General features: G+C 36.8%; 1 protein-coding gene across 5 annotated transcripts in view; it reads right to left on the bottom strand.

The window, feature by feature from the left end:
- Positions 1–22,527, bottom strand: part of ptpn20 (protein tyrosine phosphatase non-receptor type 20) — a 78,024-nt gene that overhangs the window by 22,189 nt on the left and 33,308 nt on the right. For all 5 annotated transcript variants that reach the window (XM_067420647.1, XM_067420646.1, XM_067420651.1 and 2 more), the window contains exons 4-27: positions 15,003–15,068; positions 14,678–14,857; positions 14,507–14,582; positions 12,317–12,406; positions 11,162–11,237; positions 10,903–11,056; positions 10,751–10,822; positions 10,430–10,604; positions 10,196–10,331; positions 9,532–9,670; positions 9,295–9,447; positions 8,956–9,141; positions 8,048–8,207; positions 6,560–6,803; positions 6,366–6,466; positions 6,146–6,223; positions 5,946–6,053; positions 5,748–5,864; positions 5,397–5,596; positions 5,198–5,299; positions 4,992–5,085; positions 4,235–4,320; positions 3,115–3,304; positions 1,398–1,603 (exon numbers count right to left, since the gene is read on the bottom strand). In XM_067420647.1, coding sequence (XP_067276748.1) covers positions 1,398–1,603; positions 3,115–3,304; positions 4,235–4,320; positions 4,992–5,085; positions 5,198–5,299; positions 5,397–5,596; positions 5,748–5,864; positions 5,946–6,053; positions 6,146–6,223; positions 6,366–6,466; positions 6,560–6,803; positions 8,048–8,207; positions 8,956–9,141; positions 9,295–9,447; positions 9,532–9,670; positions 10,196–10,331; positions 10,430–10,604; positions 10,751–10,822; positions 10,903–11,056; positions 11,162–11,237; positions 12,317–12,406; positions 14,507–14,582; positions 14,678–14,857; positions 15,003–15,068 — 3,189 coding nt within the window. The remainder of the gene's footprint in view (positions 1–1,397; positions 1,604–3,114; positions 3,305–4,234; positions 4,321–4,991; positions 5,086–5,197; positions 5,300–5,396; positions 5,597–5,747; positions 5,865–5,945; positions 6,054–6,145; positions 6,224–6,365; positions 6,467–6,559; positions 6,804–8,047; positions 8,208–8,955; positions 9,142–9,294; positions 9,448–9,531; positions 9,671–10,195; positions 10,332–10,429; positions 10,605–10,750; positions 10,823–10,902; positions 11,057–11,161; positions 11,238–12,316; positions 12,407–14,506; positions 14,583–14,677; positions 14,858–15,002; positions 15,069–22,527) is intronic.

Below are 22,527 nucleotides of genomic sequence, written 5' to 3'. Positions count from 1 at the left end.
CAGTAATAACACTCCAAAGTGTTGGCGAAACTGTGAATGTAATGAAGCAAATCATTATCATATATTTTGGGAATGTCTACATATTCAAGAATATTGGAAAGAAGTACAAGAGGCTCTTGAGCATATTTTTAATAGAGACATAGCCAAAATACAATAACTTGCTTTCTAAGGGTGTGTATGTCCAGATATATTATCAACAGATAATAAATACCTGATGGGTGTACTTTTAGCAGCCAGTAAGAAGGCAATCACACGCAAATGGTTAAAACAGGAGAGACCGACATTAGATAACCGGATAGATGTGACTATAGAGATTTATATGATGGAAAAGATCACTTTTATTGTTAATTTAAAGAAGGATATGTTTTTGGAAAAATGGAGGAAATGGGTGGAATATATATCAGAAAGAAGGCCTGATTTTGCTGAATATAAATAGAAGACTGATATTATTCTGTATGGAATTTAACTAAGACACGTTTTCTCCCTGGATGTACATAGTTTTTTTTTTAATTATTATTATTTTTAATGCTTTCCTTTTTCTTTTTCTTTCTATTTGTAAGAAAGAAGAGAAAAAAAGGCTATATTTTGAAACAATTGAACAAATATGGAGTACAAATTTTATTTAAGAGAATCAGGTAACTGTACATGTATATACATTGTAAAGAGACTGTGATTGCTTTGAGCACTATATGTAAAGGGAAAGAATGTACTCACGAATTTTCAAAATAAACACAAAATAAAAAATAAAAATAAAGTTTGGGGTTGGTAAGAATTTTTTAAAGACGTCTCTTATGCTCATCAAGGCTGAATTTTTGATAAATACAGTACAAACAGTATCATTGTTCAAAATCATTACAATTCTAAAATAACTGTGTTCTAAAATGTAATTTATTCCTGTGATGGCAAAGCTGAGTTTTCAGCATCACTACCGTCACACGATCCTTCCGACATTCGAATATGTTGATTTTCCTGCTTTTCTGTGATGCTTAATTTTTTTGTGGAAATCGTGATAGAGGTCACTTCTGAGTAATTTAATCCATCTTTATTAAAAATAAAAGTATTTATTTTTTTATTTTTTTAAAAATAGGATTGATTAGCCTTTTGATGCATTAATGTATTAGTTGTTTTATTTAATCCACTATATTGTTTTAAAATAAATAAAGCACAAATGGGTGTATTAAAGACAAGTTTTAGAAACTAATTGTGCTTCTTGGCCCTTACATACACATTATGGTGTAATGAATCAAACAAAAAAATGTATTAAGCTACAGCCTTGTTGTCCTATATACATATATAAATATGATCTGAATCTCAGTACATCTGTAAGAGCTATTTGTCTCTCAAACTGCTTTGATGCATCCAATCTTGGGATGCTGGATAAATAATGCATGCTTTACCTCATAGGCCAAGCCTCTAACAGGTTCTCCATTGACAGCCAGGATTATGTCTCCCTCCTTCAGAAGCCCACGATTCCCTGCAGGCTGACGAGAAGAAATGCTCTTAATATGCACTATGGTGCCCTCATCAGGACCCAGCTCAGACACAAGGAAGCTGAACCCCAGGCCACTGAGACTCTTCTGAAGCTTCACCTCCCGGATGTAATCTGCCACAAAGAAAGAGCAGAACTATCTCAGTTTGTAGTTAATAATGGGTTACGACTCAAACACAAAAAAAACAGTGACCAGTTAAAGGAGAATTCATCCAAAATGAATGTTTTCTGTTATTATTTTGCTCACTCTCATTATGTTCTTCTGTGGGAATTACAGTATATCCTGGTAACTCTTTAAAATAATGAAAATAAATTAGGACTGTCACACAATACAGTGTTGTTTTAGTATTATTTATATATTATTATAGTATTCATTAATATTTTTTATTTGCTTTTATTTAATTAATCAATACAATTTTAATTCAAGTTATGGTAATTTTGTCAAGTATTTTTATTATAGTATTACTATAAGATCTTGTTTTTTAAATAATTATATTTTGCTTTAATTTAATATTTCAGTTTTAGTTTAGTAATCAGTAGCCTAGAAATCTAGACTAGATTAAATCTAAATTTAATTTGCCCGAAAGTGTCGTCTAGGAACTCTCAATACCATTCTGAGCTGTGTTCCTCAAAATCTGGACGGCCCAATCACATCATGTATAGAGTCGGCGGGCGGGGCCATAATGACGACGGCCGAGTTGCGTTTGCGTGCTTCTAGTAAACACAGAAACTGCCGAACGGCGGCGGTCTTTCGAATCAGCTCTGACCACGACTCTGGAAGACTTGGAGTTAAGCTTTTCTCTGAGAAAAGAACAAAGATCGGCACTGAAGTCATTCTTAAAAAGGGAAGATGTGTTTGTAGTTTAGCCGACCGGATACGGCGAATGTTTAATCTGTCAGCGAGCCCTGTTTCACCTTCGTTGCTCTGGTTGGTGTAGCGCTATCCTATCGCGTGCAGAGGGAGTTTATAAGGCAACCGTTTATCCCGCCCCTCGGATTGAGCCCTGTCTATGGTGAGTTTCCAGACCAAACATCTTGATGTGGGTCTGGCTTGTCAGGCTAAGTAATCAGTACTTCAACTTAAAATCATTTGTTTCAGTTAAATAAAAAAGCAACATTTTTCATTTAAAATGTTTTTCATCTAATATTTATATTTTATATCACCTTAATTTCAATTAACAAAACAGATTTTTAATAGTTGTAGTTAAAAAAAATACACTGACATCAGAAGATTTGAAACATAGTCAAACGGACTACTTTTATAATGCTTTTGCATCCTCTTTAAAACTTGACAGCCTCAGACCTCATTCAGTTTCATTAAATTCATTATAAGTGTCCAAGGTACTCTTCAAAAATTCATTTTTTGTGTCCCACAGAAGAAAGAAATTCAGTGAAAAGAAACTAAATGTTGCCTGTAAAAGTGACTAATTGTCACGCTTGATGCAAAACATATGCTAGTACAAAAATGTTATAATATATACATACAAAACAATGTTCCCCAGGATAAAATCTAAATTTGGCTAGGTCTTTGAGTTGCGTGGGTCTGGCAACTAGCACAGTGTCCCTGTCAGATTCATTTGAAATGTTTTGCAGTCTTTTCTCCCCCTTTCTGATCCCCGCCTCACCATCTGACACAAAGCTGAAGTCCTTGGCCCTGACAGACAAGGGCGTTTCCATGGTCACATCTCTCCTCAGGGGGGTGGGTGCGCTCTGCACACTGATGGGTGAAGGAGATCTCCGTCTCTCCAATGTGGATGAAGCACTGAAAGTATCCAAAACCACCGGAGGCTCTCGTTCAAGAACCAGGCTCACCACCTGAAAATAACACTCATTAAAGCAACATGTCTTGTTATTTTACTGTTACAGACAATGGTTGCCAAATCAGCTGCACACCTATGGTAAACATTCCTATATCATCAGTGTGCTTAGCAAAAGGCCTGTTACCTAACCCGTGCATGTGGCTGAAGATTGCTTAGCTTAAGTGTCATAGTGTGTCAGTATGACGACGCACAGCTCAGCGTCATACCCCAGAAAATCTTATTAGCCCAGACTAAAATAATGAGCAACACATATGCTTTCACAACCATGTGTCACTTTAGATCTCCCTTTTGTGCAGTCTGTGAACCCTTAAGACACAAGGCTGCTGTTGTCCTAAAGCAACTGACATGTTGAAGAAAGGGGCAAATGCCCTTCAGACATACTGTGACCTCTGGCTTGCCCTTGTGCTAGAGTTCACATCTACGGCTGTTACTTCTCAAGATTAAACGAAAGCGACTGCTCTTTAACTGTTCACAAAAACAAAACTTAATCCAAGTGCTCTGCTACAACAGACTGAACTGACTCACATGTCAAAACGTTTGTCAGTTGTATAAGTCTTCACTTAATTTAGATGCATGTTTCTGCCTCAGAGTCAGTGTTATTGTTAAATATTAGATGGAAAAAATAAATAAAAAACAAATAAGTTTATACCATGAATAAAACTACTACAACTAAAATACAAATAAATTAAAGCTAAACAGAAATTTACTGGAAAAAAAAGGTATTAAAAATTACAAAGCACATCAAATATTTGTTTAAATATAAAAATAAAAGCTAATGTTAAGCTCAAAATATTAATAAATACCAGATTTACTTTCAGCAGAAACAGTCTTATACAACTTCCGAGTCATGGGCACTAGACTTATACTGTAGGCTCAATCATATGCATAAACGGTTGTGATTGTAGTAAAGCAAACATGTCAATACCTCTCCCGTCCTCTTTAGGCACTCCACTGCCTGCCTGTGTGTGACGGAACGCAGGTTACAGCCGTCCACCTCCAGCAGCCTGTCACCTGTCACACACACACACACACACACACACACACACACACACACACACACACACACACACACACACACACACACACACACACACACACACACACACACACACACAACACATCATTGAGCTGTCAACACCAGTCATGCATCACAACCAGTCAGGAGTTGCATGTTCATGCTCATTAGCATGTTAGGAACATCTGAGTCATATTTGTGCATCATCAAAGAGATTATAAATATGCATAGAACACACTAAAAAAAACGTGAACACGTACCACTACTGTTAAAATATTGTATATTTCAAAATTAGTCATTTATAATGTTAAAAAAGATGTGTGTTTAAATGCATGCTGTTCTTTTTAGATTTTTAGAATCTGGAAATAAGAAAAGTTTCTTGAGCAGTAAATCAGCATAATAGAATGATTTCTGAAGGATAATGTGACTGGAGTAAGGATGCTGAAAAGTCAGCTTTGCATCACAGGAATAAAAATAATAATAATAATAATACACAATATTCCTGTTTTACTGTATTTTTCACCGAACAAATGCAGCCTTGGTGAGCACAAGAGACTTCTTTCATCATACCGACCTTTATCTTGACATTTAAAACATTATTTTAGAAATGTTGATATCAGAATATGTATCATGTATACTTTTATCATTGATAATGATGGATCTTTACCTATTTGTATTCTTCCATCTTGATCTGCCGCTCCTCCTGGCATCACGCTTTTGATGTAGATTCCTCCATGATGAACATTAGTGTTGATTCCCCCCTAAAAATTAAATGATTTATATTATAACAGTAATTTTACATTAAATAATAGTATCATCATCCATATTTTTAGATTGGAGAATTTAAATGAATGCCACACAGTAAAAACTCACAGCAACACTGATTCCCAAGCTGCTGTTAATCTTTCTGAGCTCCATGTAGATTACTTCACCTGGCTTCAAGCTGAAGCTAGAGGAATTATTAGACATCCCATCCTGCATAGGATTAACCAATTAAAAAGATAATTGTGGTTAAAATCAGTATGTCAGATGTTTGAATAAACTAGACAAGCTGCATCACTATAAATCACACCTGAATATCCAAAATCCGCACCACAGGTATGTGCAGCCTTTTGCCCATTTTAGGAGCCATGATGTTGGAGAGAGTCTCCTCCAGCTCTTCCATCACAGGCCTGTACTCTGCACTCAGGGTGCTTTGAGAGCCAAACCCTTTTTCCAGCATCATCCCTAAATTACTTGCAGCCAGTGAGGTCTTACTGTCCCGAAAATCCTCTAAACATGAAAACAAAATGTAAACATTTTACTAGATGAAGTGAGAAATTTATATCACCAAATGTAATTTAAAAAATACAGATTACTTCTTAGCATATTAAGATGGTATAAGAAATAGTATGGAATCTCGTGTTACAATATGAAGACATACGTTTGGGTTGGGACACTATGAGCTCCACTTCATCCGGGCTGTTCTGCAGTATGGCAGCAGCTATATTAAAAGTCACCCCCTCTAGACTGATCTTATTCAGAGAGATCAGCCGCCCACCTAAACAGACAAGAAAAGGACTTTCAGCTTCTTTCCTCTGTTTCTTTTAGCATAAAAGAGGGAAAATGGTCAGGATTTCACCTGGTCTGATTCTGCCGTCCTTATCGGCTGGTCCGTCGGGAACAATGGATGCAATGAAAATTCCGAGATCTAACTTCCCTGTGTTGTCCTCCCCGACTATTACAAAACCTTTGCAAATACGGTGATACATCAGTGTTTTGGAGCAAATTTACCGCAAACAAGTCATATTATATAAAAGATGCGTGCTTATTTTTACTCACCAAAGCCAAGTTTAGGATCCTTCTTTAAAGTAACACAGATCATTTCTCTCTCCGGAGTTGTTCTTGTTGGTGTGTCCACTGAGAAAAAAAAGATTTAGTTGAAATACCCATTTATCATATCATGATATGTTGAGAATAACTGTTGTTTTAAATGTTTGTTGAAATGTTAATAATTATAAAGTTCCCATTAGATCATTAGATGATTAATTTCAGTCATAACCTCTTATAGACGAGGTGGTGGAATGAACCTCTGAATCCTGCTTTTGCAAAGAGACATTGGACATGATGCGATAGATCGGAGGACCGAAAGTGTCTGGTGGGCTGCAAGGAGGAAAGATCAACACAATAAATCTTTAGTACATATTTGGTTTTGCAGTAGGATTTGAATGGTGCAGAGCAGATCCATTGGCACACCTGCTGTTTTGGCTCTGGTCTTTCAGTTCACTTGGAGCTCTTGGTTCAGAAATGTAATTTACTTCGCTCTGTTGCCGAATCCGAACTCCGATCTTTGCTGACAGGTCATCGCAGGACTTGCTCATGGATTCATTTGGTAATACGTTCAAGCCAATATTATTGAGCACAATCTCTGAGCAAGACAGCCTCTTTATCTGATTGTGTCGAGCACGGCATATTGATGTATATTTTGCTACGTTGTCATCTAGAATGAGAGATAAGAGAAATTAACTCCGATAAAATTCTGTTTATTCATGATCCAAAAAACTACAAAGTGACAAAAACAAACTAATAAAAATGGAAAACAAACAGGTTTAAAATGCAAAAAAAAAAAGGTTTTGTTAAATAAAGTCTTTCATCAACTTCTGATTTTCCATCTGGAGAGTCTATTGAAGCATTACATGCTCTTTGGAAAAGATAAATACATATATAATTTGTAATGATAAAATGGGTATTAAAATTTGTATGAAAAGAATGCAATGCATAAGCATTTTTACTATACTGTCAGACCGTTGGACTCTAAGGGCTAAGCGCATGGTCTGAAGCGCATTATGCAGGTCCACTTGCAGGACGTACCCGAATCCGAATTTTGCTAGTTTAACAACGGAAAAAAATGGTTGACACGTCAGGTGCATGATCCAAAGGGTTGTACCTAGTCTCTTAATGAGTCATGGGTGTGTTTTGGGCATAACATACAATAAACCAATCAAAGACTCGACTCCCATTCCCTTTAAAAGCCAGGATTTCTATTTACATGGTGCAATTTGTAACGGAAAGACTTAACGCTTCTCTGGAGACGAATACTTTTACTTTTAATATTTAAAAACGTTTGTGTGCTGCTGCGTGTCCCTGTGTTTATAATAAGCAGTGTACACACATTGTGTACCCGCCTACGGGTGTATATTACTAACGCGCCCTTTACATAACACAAAAAATTCTGAGCTATTGACTTTAGACCAGGTTTTTGTTGGTCAATGGCGCAGTCGTTTTCAGTTGCCTTAAAATAGCAAAACGTCAACAACGCGACTGAACACACCTCATTTTCAGACCAGCACACCCAGGGGCGAACAGATGAGCATGAATGCATTTGCTATTTAAACAATGTGGAGCTGGATGTGAAAATGATAAATGCGTTGGGCTGAAACTAGCAAAAAACACTTGCATCGTGCCTGGCCCCAAGTATTAAACTTCAAAAGACACTGTATACACAAGTAATTGTACATGTTACACAAAAATACACGTTTCAGTAGTTCAACGATCACCCGTTTATTCAGCCATCGTGCTCGGGGACAAAAACAACAACCACACACCCACTTCCGGGGGACTTCATAATAAGAGTTCCCTTTTCCTTTTGGTAAACGGTCATGTACAAACTTAAACAATATTCAGCACAGGGTTATACATATGCATGAATACATTTTTTTATGTCTTAAACTTAACAGTACACACCTGAGGCTAAACAGTAGGTCAGCTGACGAGAAGTCATCTCACTGTGAAATTTGTGCTGGGCTGAGCAGAGGTTCAGGAGGTACTGTGCGATCTTTGAGCTCTCCGTCACAAACGAGTGCTTCTTCCCACTCGGGCTGCACTCAATCGTAAATTTTCGTCTCTATGGCAGGATTAACAAAGTGATTAAAATCTTCATCCAAAACATCATGTACTGTAGGTGTTTTTAACTTAAAATAGCAGGTTACTGGATTTAATTAAAGATGCACTATGCAACTTTTCCGTCCGCTAGAGGTGGCCTGTTCAAAACAAAGGCGTAGTTTGATGATGCCAAGTTTTGAGCGCAGCATCTTGGGACATGTGGTCTACACCTCACAGCCAGCGGAAAAAAATCGGATAGGACTCATGTTGATGGATGCAGTTATTAACGTTACTTAAGTATGAAGCAGAGCAGGACTGAGTGCTGTGGAGCTGAGCAAAGCCGCTTGAGTGATTTTTAATGAGATGAACAACACACGCATTGCGAGCAGCGGGACTTATTTATTATGACGGGACACAGTCGCATGCGCTATTTCCGCTTTTCCGGACATGAGTATGAGGTAACGTAGCTCTGTTTAGCATATTAGATATATTTGAGTGTGTTTACAATGATGTTATGACGTTACTCTGTGCGTTCGCGCGGCGGCTCCCTCAGAAGCCCTGGCTCCTTGGTTAAAATAGCAATTTTCTCACAATTTACAAATAGTTGGAAACATTTGGGATATTGTAAGTACTCAACTGAACAAAATATATAACACTGGCCAAGAGGTTTTTGGATATTTCACTGCAAAAATACTACATAGTGCACCTTTAAGTAAGAAAAAGAGCTAAACAAGCAATAGAAACCACACAAATAACACCCATAAACTCACACTTGTTGACAGACTGTCTGTCTCTGTCCAATGAAATCTGCGGCTGAACAAACGAGAATTGTTCTTGACTTCATATACCAGAATACCTTTGGCACAAATTCCCAAAACCAGCTCTCCAATAATAGGTTTTTTTTCACGGGCTACCCTGTGAAACAGCATGCCGTACTCTGGAAGCTGCTGTGCGATCTATAAAGGCAGGAACACGACAGGAGGTATTTACAACTATGATCTATCATCCAAATATTTGAAAAAAAGTACAATTATATTGATCTGAGAGTTTATTTGTTTTATTGTTTAGTTTTATAAGCTCATTTTAGACTGAAGGTCAAAAGAAAGAACCTTTAAGAACTCCATCTCAGCCACTTCTGGAAGCATCTGGGCATTATTGGCATGTAACCTTGGCAACTCCTCTCTTAAACAGGGCAAGGCCACTTTCTCTATGACTCTCTTAGAGATGTACTGTTCCATCTGGAAATAGTTCTTCCCGTATACCTGAAAAAAAGTCAGTGTGATTTCTCAAAATACTGTCTTGTTAGGTCTGTTGGAAATTAAAATGTTAACTAATATCGGACTCACTTCAGGCATATAATCTCCAAACTCAGCCTGCAGTGCTAGTGCAGCAAGAAACAATGCCGTCTCCTCCTTACAGCAAACTCTGTCCTCCAGAACGTCTCTCCTCAGCTGGAGATAGTATTGGTGTCGTGTAAGTCTATGCCTTTTAAAATAATAAGTCAAAAACAAACAGTGAGCATTGGAATAAAAGCACAAGATTTCACAGCTAACAATTAGGAATAATGATCATTAAAAACCCCATGATATCACGTGACAAAGAAAAAAACTACTTTAAAATGTGTTCAAAAGTTTGAGGTCAGTAAGATATTTTAATGTTTTGAAAGAATTAACTTCTCACCAAGTCTGCATTTAATTAAAACATAATATTTTTTTTACTATTATAACAGGTTTCACTGTCACTTTTGACTAATTTAATGCATCTTTGTTCAATTAAAAGTTTACATTTTTTGTTTTTACAAAACAAAAAAAATCCTACTGACCCCAAACTTTAAAATAGTGTATAATAAAATAGTGTATATATACTAAAAAAATTATTTTTGGAGTCTACTACCACATAGGTGACCCCAAACCTAACAGACATATATAAAAGCCTGATATCAAGGGGTCTTTAAACAGACCATCTAAATATGATGCACAGTATATGTAAACAATAAAAAAAGATATGTACAATATGTAGGAGATGTCATCAGGGAAAAATTTTACACGGAGAAAAAGCGTAAATGTTGCAGAAGCCACTTTCTTCCAGTAATCTGGGGCAACCTTTGATATTTTTGTCTCGGGGTCCAAAAAGAAAAATTCACCATCTAAAAAAGAAGGCAAATGTAATTAATGCTTAATCACTTATGCAAGACAGCTCAAAATGTGGATAATATAAACAACACACACAAGAAGATTGCATTACCATCAATAAAAGCAAGGCCAAAGTAAAAGTGCTCCACGAGGTTAGCATGCGCCACAACCATGTCGAAAACATCTCTCCCACGGGACTTGATGTCACATTTCACTGCCACACACTGTTCATTTGGCATGATCACATTAACTTCCCTTTGAGAGAAGCCTGACTTGCCTTTCCTCGACTGTATCGATCGAGAGAGAAAGGGAGAAGAAGATAAATATGCTAAAGACGCAACCTCTGCAACCCAAGAATGCATTAAAGCTGAACAGACCGCTTAAAACTGAAGGTCATTATATATGTTAAAAAAAATACAGAAACGCAGTTTACCACTAGAGATCCTGGCAGTTCCAAAACGATTTGAGGTTCATCAATCATCCTGGTAAATTCAGGTCCAAGACTCTACAACAGACAATTGCTATTAAATTAGCATTGGGTGCACCATTCATATTATAGTACAGCACAGATATTAAGCTCACTACCTTAGCTTTCCTTTGGGAGAGGCTGACTGCAGACTCACTAAGAGTAATGCAGGGACTAGAAGGACGGGCTTCACCCTGGTTGGGAACGTTGTGGTATGAACTCCGGGACAGCCAACAACTTGTGCTTCGTCTATGGTGAAGCCCCGGTGGATTTCTGAGATACCAAAGCATCAGAGACTGGCATTAACTGGCATTAACTGGCATTAACACTAATAGCTTGATATAGAATAGCTTAAAAGTACACAACAAGACTACCAACCTGTTTGAGCCCTGATAGGATGTGGTCTGACTAGGTCTACTTCTGAGAGACCAGGTTTTCTGTTGATGGGAAATTTCTGAAAAGAAAAAAACAAATCAGCTAAACTGAATACTGAAAATAAGGGGGGGAAAGAGAGACAATAAAAATACAGGTTACACAATTTAACAAACAGCAACAGTTTCAATAATTATCTTACATAACTTGATAAAAATGTGGCATTGAGTAAAAAAAAAAAAAAAAAAACATTTATTCAGCAAGGATGAATTAAATGAGAGTAAAAACATTCATAATGTTACCAAAGATTTTCTTCCTCTCAAATAAAAACGGTTCCAGTGCTTTCAAGGACTTTTCAAGCACTACTTTTTTGTTTTTCAAGGACTACAATCAAAGATCTCACTTATTAAACAATATCTTTATTATCTTTCATAATCTACAAAAAGGTAAATAGATCAATTAAAAATAAAATTGTACAAATAAAGTGCAGCCATGCAATGACTGTGTTAACTTTAACCACTGAAATATACAATGACAAAGTTATTTCCTTATTCAAACTGATTTCTTTCTCATGAATATATGATTGACCTAAAGAATAAAAGCTGTATCATATACTTGGTTATTTATATTAGCAATATCATGCTCCTAGCTCACGGCTCTATGATGGGCTGCAGCATTAATTTTGTATGATAATATTTTATCAATAACATTAAACACTAATTTCACATATACTGTTTTTCAATAATTTAAGCACTTTCGAGGGTTTTCCAAGACTTCAAAAAAATAATAATTCAAAGTCAAATTCAAGCACTTCAAGCACCCTGTACGAACCCTAAATAAATGCCGTTCTTTTACATTTTCTATTCATCAAAAAATCTCAAAAATGTATAATAATAAGAAATGTTTCTTGATATTAGAATGATTTCCGAAGGATCATGTGACACTAGAGTAATGATGCTGACAATTCAGCTTTGCCATCACAGGAATAAATTACATTTTAAAATATATAAAAGAAAACAGATATTTAAAATTTGAATAATATTAAAAAATACTACTGTACTTTTGATCAAATAAATGCAGCATTGATGAACAAAGGGTTTCTTTCCAAAACATTTTTTTTTTATTGACCGCAAGCTTTTGAACGGTAGTGTATGAGCCCACCTTGCTTCAGCTCAGAGTCCAGGGACAGTCTGCGAGTCTCTCCCGTAGCTCCGTTCCCCTCTGTATAACCAGGATATGGTCCACGCTTACCTGCTCAACAGAGACCTGATCACTAACCCGTCACTGTATCCTGTGCACTAATTGTATACACACAGCAGTTTATACTGAACCTGGTTATACAAGTAAGACCTCTGGAAAGCTGCCAAACATATGCTTACATTATAGGTTTCCGCTGAAGCATCAATGCTTTGAGCTTGATTACAGCCTTTTGTAATCCCATGTTCAGGTTTAGGTTAAACTGTTAATCCAATTGTGGACACTATTTTATTGGTGCATTGGTGCTTTCTTACGCACATGTTCGTCAAACCTGGAGGGTTTTACTGATTTAATTTTTAGGATAAACATTATAATCCAATGACTATGTCTGGATTACCAGTGAAACAGTTAGTTAAGGACAGATTATAAGGCAAATGTGTGGCATCAAAACCCACTTAGACCTGTTATGCAAAGGATCTGACGTGCAGAGATTGTAACATGACACAATAAAACTCTTCTATAAACAGTGGTGGACAGTAACAAAGTATTTCTATTTCGTGACTATACTTACATATATTTTTTATGTACTTTATCAGAGTATTTTTATTCTGGAAAACTTTTACTTTTACTTCACTACATTCCAAAGCACAAAATTGTACTTTCTAAAGGGCTACATTCTATAAAATCATGTGTTCCTCAAACTGAAACAGTTGTAGCAGTTTAAAATAATATAAAACTAGTATGTTTTCATTGCTCTCTTAAAAATATGTTGGCCCATGTAAAGTCTGTACAATGAGGAGCTAAAAATCAAGGCAGTGAGCATCAGACCAACCGCAAATACGATTAAAGACATTTGGAGACGGTTTTAAGCAAAATAGCTGAAAGCCCATAAATACAATAACAACTGTATTGTATTTACAGTTTTGTGATGTTGTAATGTGACAACTGATTATTACTTTTGACAATAGGTGGCAGGCACTGACACCAAATTGATCTGGTGTAGTCAGTGTTGTGACAGATTTTCAGTAAGATTTTTGGTCTGTTCCGTAGTTATAAACCAGCAAAAACCTCATTCAAAATGTATATTCATAACAAACACCACGTTTGGACACAATACACTAAAGTGTTGCAAAGATATAGCCTCACGTCCATTAAATTATAGCCCCAAGTACACGTCCGTGTTGATCGTAGAATTAGTTTTCACATTAAATGAGAGGTTTGATGAACTGACTTGAATGACATTGTTTTTATGGGGGTTTATGTCGTTGTTGTTTTTTTGCCAGCAAGGTATAACAAGGATCTGATTCAATTTTCATGAAAATCAGAGCTACAGTCTAGAAAACAATTGTCCAAATACAACAAAATTGGTATCTATGGTCTTGGCATGACCCAAGGAATCGATTAAGACCAGTTTAATTTCAATAGGCAAAATTTTTCAAAAGCAATTAGCATTTTTTTTTCATTATAATTGTTGACCACAAGGTGGTGCAGCCTTGCAACTTTTTGAGTACCTTCAGGGCATGGTGTCAATAACACTTTTCCAAGTTACTTGATACACCGATGCATTCGTAAAATATAATTTTAAACAAAATGTTGTCATGCTCTTCGTCAAATTTGTTTGCGTGTTATTCAAGTATGATTGGACGAATCAATTTGATTTCCATTTTTTGTAATCATGGACTGAAAAGATGATTTGCAGCAATTTTGATAAAATTGAGGACAAACAGACTAGGATGGGTTAAAACATTTAAAAATGGCGAAAACGTTTTCATGACTGAAAAGAATTTTGTTTCTAGCCCTATACGGTTCAAAAGTTATTAGCATAAATGTAAGGGAAATTTTGGACAGCTGGTGGCGCTAGATGCTCCACAATTTCTATGGTTAATGCTTAAACTGTCTTGTATGTATGTGCCAAATTTCATAGCTTTTTACCATATGGTTCTATGGGCTGCCATAGACTTCAAGAACGGAAGAAGAAAACGAAGAACACTAACGGATACCGTAGGTGCCTAGTTTGGTGCTTGGCCCCTAAATATTACAAAATATATTATTAGTAAAATAATTACTACATATTTAACTACACTTCTTACATTATTTTAACAACTATAAGAGGATAAGAGACAACAGGATTTTAAGATTCAAAGGTATTCCTACCATGAAGTCTTTCTCTGATCATCTGACTTTTCCCACTCAACTGCACAACATTTTCAGTTAAAGCAGCTCGATCCACCTGGAAATGAAGATCGGGTGAACTTCTTGGCTACCATTTTTCTAAATTGATCAGCAGAGAAGTGTTTTAGGTATAAATGCTCTTTTTTAACTCACAGAGTCTTGGAAGACATCCTCTACTAGCTGTTTGATGACTTTGTTGGGAGGAGGCAGGAGAGACGCTTTATGGTGTGCTTCACACACTTCCAAGATGGAGTTCAGGTTGGCTCGCCGATGGGCCATGTCCTCACACATGCTCAGGAGAAGGCAATTCAGAGAGTCACTTAGCTGAATGGGCTAAACAAGCAGAAAACACATTTCCAGTATATTTACAGATGGAAAGTATGATGAATGTTTATTGTAGCTGGCTTATTCTTCACTGGTATGGTTTGTTCATTCAATCTTATCTAATAAAAATCTGTGTTTTTTCTGTGACACTGACCTGGTTTTGAGGGAGATGATAATCAACTGACCAATACAGAGTCATACCAAGAGAATACACGATTATCTGGAAGAAACGACACAAATCATCAGTCTCTCTTCTGTGAGCATTCAAGAACTAAAGTAAAATCATCAAGAAGGGCAATTACATTAAATAAACACAACTCTCTACATTTCGACTACATTTCATGATAGGTCAGGGTTTCCAAATGGGACTCCAAGAGTAATATGATTAAAAAATTAAAATAATAATAAATTAGATTAAAATAATGTAACAACATTATTTATTAATCTGTTAAATAGATTACATTAGATTTAAATAAATAAAAATGTTGATTAATGTAAATAAATACAAAATTAGATTAAATGAAACAAATAATAATAAATAATACATTTAATAGTACTTCACTATTATGAAGAAAAAATATAATAATTTTGACACGATAACCAGTTGGGGTACCCTCCTTCCCAGACCATTGTCATTCCCTCATGGACTACATTTCCCATAACCCATTGCCTGGTTTTATCATGCCTGATTGCTTACAGCTGCGTCTCATTTTTCATGTTAAGCCCAGTCTTTATGAACCCAGTTAACTCAAGCTGAACCCCAAATGGCACACTTCACTGCACTGTCGGACTTAATAATGGCTGCCGCGTGCCAGTGGCGAGGCCAGAAATTTTTAACTGAGTGGACCTTGGTGGAATAGGGTGGACCTCAATGACTACTCTCAAATTACACAAATTTAACAATTTGGGACAAAATCACTTGACAGTAAATATAAGCTATATATGATTTATTTTTTGCCAACAAATTCATATAATTTATATATACAAAATTAATTTATAACAAATAGCTACAAAGCCTATTGCAAGGAAGACAAATATAGATATTGTGCTGCTATATGACCACTGTAACAAGATATCAGTGTTCAGTAATTGGGTTAATTTTAAAATGGAATAACCAGTTCTTGTCAACTAATTCAACTCAGTATAACTGTTGTCAAACATGTATTTGCAGCTTAACCTGTGAGAATTTCGTCTCGTGTCATTTAATATGTTAAAAGTTTATTTCACTAGCAGACGTAAACTCATCTTCCCATCCCCTCAACAATACGTGATTGGCTAAACATTACTACTAAGCTTATTGATTGGTTGTTGCAATAAGGCAGTTATATGAAAATGTTTTCGCTCTACAGTAATTATTTTTTAATAGGGCTGTCAATCGATTAAAATATTTAATCGCTATTAATCGCATGATTGTCATTAGTTAACTCACGATTAATCGCAATTTAATCGCACATTTTTAGCAATTGTAGATCTAAAATTACGTTTTTAATACTCTAATCAACATGAGTATGGACAAATATGCATGCTTTATGCAAATGTACATTTATTATTAGTGAAAGCATACTTATTCAATAATAATCAATACAGCATGAAGATTAGATGTATCAAAGGTCATAGATGTTTATCTAAGAAATTGTTCATGTCTCTTAAGCCTGAACTTAAAAAATAAGAGTAAGTATTGATTTCTCTCATTTTAAGAATACATAGGGAGTTTTTACACTGGCAGTTTAATTCAGAGCAGGGCACAGTTCGTATGAAAAATTGGTAATGTGTACCAGTGAGCACACCAGAACCACACCATACCTGGAGGAGGTCCATACTCCACGAGTAGGAATATAGTGCGGCCCCTTTAAGAGACGCGCGCTCCCTATTGAACTGCCGGTATTTTGCGTGTGCGTGGTATTTTGACCGTAAATGGTATATTAATAATGCCCTATTCCCCTAAACATGTGATAATATTTTGAACATTCAATGACTTGACAGATGCACTTCCACTTACGATTTACTTAAGCTATTTTACTTTATTTATTTTTCATTACAATTTATTAACTTTAAATAAATTATAATATAAAATTATAGGATTAACAGAAATTATAGTTGCTCAACACCACAGGAACAGTAAAAAAAAAATGTGTTAAGTTAAAGTTAAACTAAAAGTTAACTCCAGAGGTTCATGGAATGATAAGGGGGGGAAGGATGGTGAACTTCCATGTTAATAAAGTCTGCACTGCAAAAAAAAAAAAAAAAAAAAAAAGTCTGCACTGCATTCTTACTTGTATTTTTAGTATTTTTTATTTTTAGAGTATTTTTGTCTTGTTTCAAGTCTAAATATCTAAAAATTCTTACATTAAGAAACATTTACTAGACATGTAAAAAAAATGTCTTGTTTTGGGAAAAAATAACTCAAAATTAAGCAAAATAATCTTCCAATGGGGTAAGAAAAATAATATTGTTTTCTGTTTGAATTAAGATTATTTTTCTTACCCCATTGGCAGATTATTTGTCTTATTTTAAGCAAAAACTCTTAGTTTTGAGTTATTTGTTCCCAAAACAAGACAATTACTTTTGCTTGATAAATTTTATTTATATTTTGGCAAGAAACAAGACAAAAAGACTAAGTAAGAAAAGCATTTTGTGGCAACAAAATGGGTGTGGCAAAATTGGGTGTGGCAACAGTAGCGTGCTGAACTGTCAAGTAATGTTGGTTTGGCTGCCTGAGGCACGAGGATATAGAGCGACCAACTTTTTTTTGAGCAAGCATTAATTATGCGTGACACGGTCTCAATTTGCGGGACGCATAAATTTGGCTTCAAACACTGGGCGCGCACACGCTACGCGGGACGGGTGGTCACCCTAACTTCAGCTGAGCCTGCAAGTTTACAAGCTACGCAGAAGACTTTACCCGCAGTCAAAGTGGCATTATGTCATGAAAGTGCAGACTCAGAGGAAGACTGTGAGGGTTTAGGGTGCCATTTGCCTCAGTCACTCTTTGTGAAGTCTTGTATGCGTCTGTACTGCATTTCTGAACCTATGTATCCTAGTTTCCCATGTTTTGTGCTGTATTCCAGTTTGCCTACTTATACCATGACCCAAAAGTAGGCTATGTACTCTTTTTGTGAAGAAAAAGTAGATATTTTTTAGTGTGTATGTAACGACCCTGAGTGTTTCTCTCTACCCATTGGTGGCAGACTGTGGGAGTTTCTGAGTCACACCCTCTTCTTAATTGATAATTTGTAGATTAGGGTATTTAAGTGCTCTTCGTTTTCATTTGAGTTAGCACTCTCTGTGGGATAGTTTCTCACGGGAGTGGCTCTTTGCTTTTCATTTAGTTTCTTTCTTGTACCTTTCTTATATCATGTAGCTTTAATATTTTGTTTATATCTTTGTTTCTTTAGTTCCCTAGACTTATGTTTGTTATTTGTAATTATTGTTATATTTGTTAATACCAATAAATATAATTTACTTTGATTAAACGTTGGTGTTTGATACCTCTTTTATGTTGCGACTTAAAGCGAGCTGGTCGTAACATAAAATTGGAGGCTCGTCCTGAATTGCTGCATGTGTAAGTAAGTGTATATTGGTTTAGTGTTCACTTGTGTAAATGAGAAGACTTCAGTTATTTAGAGTGTCCTCAGCTGGGTTTACAATCCTTCCATCGAGGCACTGTTTGTTATTTTGTTTGTTGTTTTGCCTTTCTTATTTTTGAAGGTTATTCTGGGCGGAGGTTTTAAATCTCTGTCGGGGGTACGCTTCGGGCTTTTGGTTTAAATGTACCAATTGTCTTGAGTTTAGCGTTTAAATGCTGCCTCGAGTCCGGTACACCTTTGAAGATCAGGTAGGTTTAGTTAGTTTTGTTTCTAGTTAGGAACTGAAGTCTCTCATTTTCATTTAAGGTGACACTTTGTTGCTTTTCATGTCCGTGTTGTTTGTTTATGCCTGCTAAGAGTATGAAGATGTGAGAACGATTCGTGGTAAGTTTTCATCTATCTTGTAACTAGGCGGGTTTACAACAGGAGCGTGTTATGCTGTGACGATCCCTGGTGAAGTGGCTTATGGGATTTGTAGTCTAAACGCTGTAGTTTATAGTGGTGTCAGTCACGCATGCGTGTGTTTTGGTGTTGTTTAGCATCAGTCTAACTCCCGTTTAAGCAAAAATGTCTTCGGTAGTCGAAGATTTCTTTGTGTTTCCTTCAGAAGTATTACTGGAGAGATGCACAAAGGAAGAGTTGTTACAGATTGCTGAGCGTTTTGATGTGGAGTTGACCAGTAACGATAAAAAGCTTAAAGAAACTCTGACGAACACTGTGAAATGCGCACTTTTTGAACGTGGTGTTTTAGAGGTAAGAGCTCAAGTTACTGATCCTGAAGAGTCTTTGTCTCCTTGTCATGATACTGACAGAAATGTAAAGTTTAGCGAGATGTCTTTACAAGAAAAGCAGTTATGTGTTGATGCTGATAAGCTTCGTGCCGAGCGAGATGCTTGTGCTTTGAAAGAGAGAGAGTTTGAGAGAGATGTTGAAGTAAAGAAATTACAACAGCAGTTTGAGATGCGAAAGTTGGAGTTAGAGTTTGAGAGAGAGAAGGATGAAAGGCAGTTTTAGTTGAGGAAACTTGAGTTGGAGCTGAAGGCAAAACCAGTTGAAACTCCACTCTCTGTGCCATCGACTGAACCAGTCTCAACTTCATCTGTGTTTGATGTTTTTAGAAACATTAGGATGGTACCGCCGTTTTCTGAGAGGGAGGTAGAGAAATATTTTTCTCATTTTGAACGTGTTGCAGAGTCGTTAAAATGGCCCCGAGAATTTTGGACGTTATTGTTACAATGTGTTTTAACCGGGAGAGCACAGGAAGTGTACTCTGCGATGACTGTTGAACAAAGCGGTGATTATGATACTGTTAAATCTGCAATATTGCAAGCATATGAATTGGCACCTGAGGCATATCGTCAGAGATTTAGAAGTTTTTTAAAACCTGAGACATGCACTTATCTTGAATTTGCTAGAGAAAAAGAAAACCTGTTTGATCGTTGGTGCACCTCAATGAAAGTAAACACAAAGGAACAGCTTAGAGAGCTGCTTCTTTTGGAAGAGTTTAAACAATGTGTACCGAATGCAGTTGCTATGTATTTAAATGAGCATAAAGTGAACAAACTGTCAGACGCTGCTCTCATGGCCGATGAATTTGTTCTTACTCACCGAAGTTCTATTAGCCATTTAAATGAATTGCATAGACCTAAGACGAGTGTTCAGGGAAAGAGTAAAGCGGCTGTTGTACGACAGAATATTACTCCTAATTCTTCCTCTGATCATGCTGTTCATACACGATTAAAAGGGGAGATTGTTTGCTTTTATTGTAAGAAGGCAGGACATAAAATTTCTGATTGTGTACTTCTTAAGAAAAAAGAGAGGTCCGCTAAAACGGTTGGTTTAATTTCTACATCATGTGAGCACCCTAGTCCTGCCCAATTTGTGAACATGCATGGGGATATCTCAGAAGTAGAGACTCATAATGATTATGCACCATTTCTTACAGAAGGGGCCGTGTCTGTGCCTGGATCTGAGGAGACTGTTCGGGTTCGTGTTCTCCGAGATACTGGAGCTGCACAGTCCTTTTTATTGGAAGGACTTCTGCCTTTGTCTGATAGAACTGCTACTGGAACTCATGTACTAGTGAGAGGGTTTGAGATGGGGTTTATGGAAGTTCCTTTACACCGTATTCATCTTGCCTCAAAACTAGTATCAGGTGATGTTGTTGTAGGCGTTCGTTCAGTGCTTCCTGTCCCTGGTGTCAGTTTCATACTTGGAAATGATCTAGCAGGGGGAAATGTGTGGGAAAAATCAGATGGTGGGGTTCTGCCTATAGTAGATCCTGTTGTAAGGAAAATGGATGACTCCCGTGACTGTCCAAACTTATTCCCTGCATGTGCGATAACTCGTGCTAAGGCTAAGAAAGTAAAAGATGAAGGGAAAAGTATTCTTAGTGATACTTTTCTATCGTCTGTGAATTCCTCTCAACCAGAGAATAATGTGGTGTGCACTAGTCTTTAAGATGAAACCTCTGTGTCTGATTTACTGCCTGTGGTTGATGATACCATGGAAAAGTCTGATTTCATGCCTGAAAGTCCATTTAATCATGATGACCATGTTACTGCTTGTTCTTTATCTCCACTTTATAGTGTCACTCGAGATGAATTAATTAAAGAACAGCAGTCGGACTGCACCCTTCAGGATCTGTTTTCTTTGGTGGATGACGTAAATGGTGATAAATCACTTCCTCTTTATTTTGTTACAGATGGATTGCTCTGTAGGAAACAACCCATGTGTTCTGATGTTTTGCTAGATCCCAGAATTCAAATTGTGATTCCTCTTACTTTTCGTCAAGCCATCCTACAACTGTCCCATGAGGGCGTCGCTGGTCACATGGGTGTACGAAAGACCTATGACAGAATTCTGAGAAAATTCTATTGGCCTAGAGTTAAGCGAGATGTGATTAACTATATACGGTCTTGTCATCCCTGTCAAATGACCGGGAAGCCAAATCAGAAAATTCCGTTGGCTCCTTTACAGCCTATTGCTGCAGTTACTACTCCCTTTGAGCATCTCATTATAGACTGTGTTGGTCCTTTGCCACGATCAAAGGCTGGACATGCGTATTTACTAACTGTAATGTGTCAGTCCACACGCTATACTGCAGTTTATCCCTTGCGATCGATTACTACCAAATCAATTTTAAAGGCTTTAACGAGTTTTATGTCCATTTTTGGCATTCCTAATACTCTTCAGTCTGATCAGGGCTCAAACTTCATGTCTCGACACTTCGCTAAAGTTATGCAACAACTTAAAGTTACCCATAACATCTCAAGTGCTTATCATCCTCAGAGTCAGGGGGCGCTAGAAAGATTCCACCAGACCCTGAAGTCACTTTTGAGATCTTATTCTGTTGAGCTTGACTCTGATTGGGAAGAGGGACTTCCTTGGATGTTGTTAGCTATCCGTGAAGTCGTGCAGGAGAGCATAGGGTTCAGTCCTAATGAACTAGTGTTCGGACACACTGTTAGGGGACCTATTGCTGTCTTAGCCGACGAATGGAAGATCTCTGACCCTCCAGAGAATGTGGTGGACTATGTAAGCAGCTTTCGCTATCGACTCTATGAAGCTAGAGCTATTGCCCAACGTAAATTAGGTAAGTCCCAGGGGAAGATGCAGAGATTGTATAACCGTAAGGTCAAGTCCAGAGAACTTCAAGTTGGTGATCAAGTGTTGGCATTGTTACCTGTGGTTACAAGTCCTTTCCAGGCTAGGTTTGCTGGACCATATTCAGTTGCAAAGTGTTTCCCTAATAACAACTATCTACTAAATACTCCTGACCGCCGAAAGAAATTACAGGTTTGTCATATTAACTTATTAAAACCTTATGTGACTCCTGTGACTTCTTTGTCTGTTGATGTTGTATCAACTACTCTTGTTAGCTGAAGCAGTTTAGATGTATCTGAAAAGATGGGGGAAAATGCAGATCAAATGGCTACGGACGAAATAAACGATCCTTCTCGAGGAGTCGTGGAAGGGCGACTAAATAATTCTGAAATTCTTGCCAATTTGACTTCTCATTTATCTCATTTATCTGACTCTGAGAAGACAGATATAATGAAGTTGGTAAATTCGTTCCCCTCTCTTTTTTCT

Source organism: Pseudorasbora parva, chromosome 17, assembly GCF_024679245.1.
Source record: "Pseudorasbora parva isolate DD20220531a chromosome 17, ASM2467924v1, whole genome shotgun sequence".
NCBI lineage: Eukaryota > Metazoa > Chordata > Actinopteri > Cypriniformes > Gobionidae > Pseudorasbora > Pseudorasbora parva.
The sequence above is the reverse complement of the archived record's forward strand: the minus strand, read 5'-3'. Positions and strand labels throughout refer to the sequence as shown.